Source organism: Tachypleus tridentatus, chromosome 13 (genome assembly GCF_004210375.1).
Source record: "Tachypleus tridentatus isolate NWPU-2018 chromosome 13, ASM421037v1, whole genome shotgun sequence".
NCBI lineage: Eukaryota > Metazoa > Arthropoda > Merostomata > Xiphosura > Limulidae > Tachypleus > Tachypleus tridentatus.
Window position 1 is genome coordinate 117,673,027 of NC_134837.1, and position 2,796 is coordinate 117,675,822.

A 2,796-nucleotide genomic window follows, 5' to 3' on the forward strand; every position below is an offset into this window, starting at 1 on the left:
CCTGGTTATGTCTTTTACACAATAAAACTAGTAATTTCCTCAGTATCTTCAGATCCGTTTTTATGCTGAATGTTGTTTGTAGTTGAGCATAATGGGCTATCTGTGCTCTACCTTCTACGGATATCGAAATCCGGTTTCTAGAATTGTAAATCCGCAGACATGCCGCTATGCCACTGAATTTTGTTACTGAAACATAGACATGTAACTCCGTTAAACGGTGGTTTATATATTTTTTACTTTCGTCTCTATGGTTACTCAAACGCGGTTTTTAAAGAGCTTGAGTGGTCTGTTAAGTTGCCCAGGGCAAAACTAACAATAGTGACCGTGTAATGTGCTAGGTGATATCACAGCGGGAATATAAACTTGTCAGACACTATTAAATATTTATTAAATTATAATTTATTACATAAACATACAACCTCTTCATGACAGTCGTTTGAGCAGGCCATTCACACATAACTAAAAAAATATTTTAAAAACGAAGTGTTATGCACACTACATCGCTATATCATTCATAAAGAAATAAAGTCTAGGTATTTATAACCCTTAAATATGTTCCATAACTTTCGTGGTACGGTACCTATTGTTAGACATACATATCTTATCAGTTTGTTGTCTATTATATAGTGTAATAAAACGAATATTTATGTAAACGTATACACATAGAATCAGCTAACAAAATGAAAGATTGTATCCCTGTGTAATGTTGAACGTTAGAACGTAAATGTTATTTCTTTCCCATTGATCCAATTACAAAAAATACTATTCAAAAGCGCGAATAACCTAAATCACAGGTTAAAGTTTGCCTTCACTTGTTTTATTGATTTATCGTTTTGTTTTAATTGTTCACCATTAGAGTTATAAACCTACATTTTAACATAAACTTTCACCAACAGAGTAAAAGTAGCTGTTTAATTTTGGGTTTATTTTGTATCCATATTCTTTATCAGTAATTAATACAATTTATGGTCATTTATTTAAGTCTCAAGTCGAAGATGAAAGTGACCTGTACACATATGGAAACTATGGACGCTGGACTTAGAAAACAAGGGTTAAACAATACAGAACATACTCTGGAACATTCTGTTTTTTCCAAAAACAGATTTATTTGAAATGTAAAAACATATATATATAATTTACACCCAAACAACAGTGGTTCACCATGAAGCTAAAACAAACAAATATACACAATACGTCAAAGTAAAGCCTATTGATTAGTTGGATACATGACAGTAACAAAACTACTTACCAAGTCATGTAAAATCAACCATTTATTATGTAACGAACAGAATAAGTTAGCATTAAAGAGTTTGAGTTTAATACCTTGTAACAGTATTTATACATTTAACTTATAATACAAGTTTTATCAATTGAAAGATATTCTGAAAGACAGATATTGTTTCGTTTAACACTGATTCTCTTATAGTAGAAACACTAATACTTCCAGGGGCCGCCTCCAGGAACTACAATAATTTTCTTATATCCTCCACCATGAGCCCCATGACCATAGGGTATTCTTGGTGGATAATATGGAGGGGGATCAGGGGCAGAAGATTGGATAATGACGTCAGCAGGGTTGCTTGTCTTGGTGCCTGGTTCGTTGGTGTACACGTGGGCTCTGAATCCCTCTGGACCAGCTGTGTAATGGACCTTTCTCAAACGTCCATCTGGATCAGAAACTTTGTATGATCCTGCTACCCTGCCATATCCGTCTCCAGATTCCTGGCGAGCACTGAAACCGCCATCGGCAGGGGCGACATAACCGAAAGTGTATGGTGTTGGAATAGAAGGATAAACTGGTTGATAAGCACCACCGTAGCCTCCCTGTTATCAAATAGAAAAACAAATACTTTAAGACTTCTGTAGCTTATAATGTGCTGCCGTCTTCAGGATATTCCCATAAAAACTGTATTTGATGGCAGGACTGGGTATTCGAACGTCGATATTTTATTAGAAAGAAAGATTTAACATTATTATTACTTGTTTCAACCTTACTTAGAGTATTTCAGATGTTTTAATACTTAACGATTATTATGAATAAAACAAACAAGATCCAATACTTACAGAGTAGACAGGACCAGAATGGATCCCTATATATCCCGCTTCTGATGCAGCAAGAAGTGCAAGAATAGCCAGAACCTGATAGAGTGAATCACACAAGATTAACCATTTCTAATAAACGGTGTTTGATTTTATTTCAAAGCAACGTAGATCAGTATCAGATGAAAGAGAATTAGAGCCTTCTGTTGAATTATATTTAATAACTGACAAGTTAAAACATAAATAATAGTATGATTCTGACTTCATGATATTTGATCTGATATTCTGTTTTGTATCTCAGAATATAAAACACAAGATAACTTAATAGCTTACTATACTTGCCTGAAACATTTTTCTATGTCTTGAAGTGTTCTGAGAGGAAATAGCAAGTGTGTAGCTTTATATACTTTCATCGTGACAATGGTGTTTTTGACGTCATCAGTCCTGACCAATAACAACTCGCTTTTATCCGTTGTTGCGTGCCAGCCTTGTGGTTGATAATTTCTCATGAAAATCTTGAAGGGTAAAACCATATTTCCTTTAATTACGAGGTAGTTTAATGAGAGAACGCTTTACTTACTAGATTGCAAGGACTACGAAACAGGTCGATGTGATAAATAAATAGAACTTTTAAGAAAGTTTATTTGATTAAAAAAAATGTTTCTGGTTCTCTCATTCCTACAAAAACAGGTTCTCCTCTCTAACAGAGAGTTTAAATATGGAACTGAAAGAACAAGATTGGTTTGTTTGTTTTGG

General features: G+C 34.2%; 1 protein-coding gene across 2 annotated transcripts; it reads right to left on the reverse strand.

Annotated features, from left to right (window-relative positions):
- Nucleotides 1–1,081: 1,081 nt before the first annotated feature.
- On the reverse strand, nucleotides 1,082–2,436 carry LOC143238061 (cuticle protein 16.8-like). Of its 2 annotated transcripts, none has more exons than XM_076477980.1 (3): nucleotides 2,383–2,436; nucleotides 2,065–2,139; nucleotides 1,082–1,824 (listed from the first exon to the last, which is right to left on the reverse strand). In XM_076477980.1, the coding sequence occupies exons 1-3, from the start codon at nucleotides 2,389–2,391 to the stop codon at nucleotides 1,435–1,437; spliced, it is 474 nt and encodes a 157-aa protein (XP_076334095.1). In that variant the 5' UTR covers nucleotides 2,392–2,436; the 3' UTR covers nucleotides 1,082–1,434. The 2 variants fall into 2 exon arrangements, with proteins under 2 accessions (XP_076334095.1, XP_076334094.1); XM_076477979.1 differs by having other exon boundaries at nucleotides 2,374–2,419.
- Nucleotides 2,437–2,796: the final 360 nt, after the last annotated feature.

Excerpts from the sequence above, each read along its gene's own strand:
- LOC143238061 (XM_076477979.1), bottom strand. Across the intron at positions 1,825-2,064 it reads ATTCTGGTCCTGTCTACTCT|GGAGGCTACGGTGGTGCTTA; the intron begins GTAAGTATTGGA and ends ATTTGATAACAG.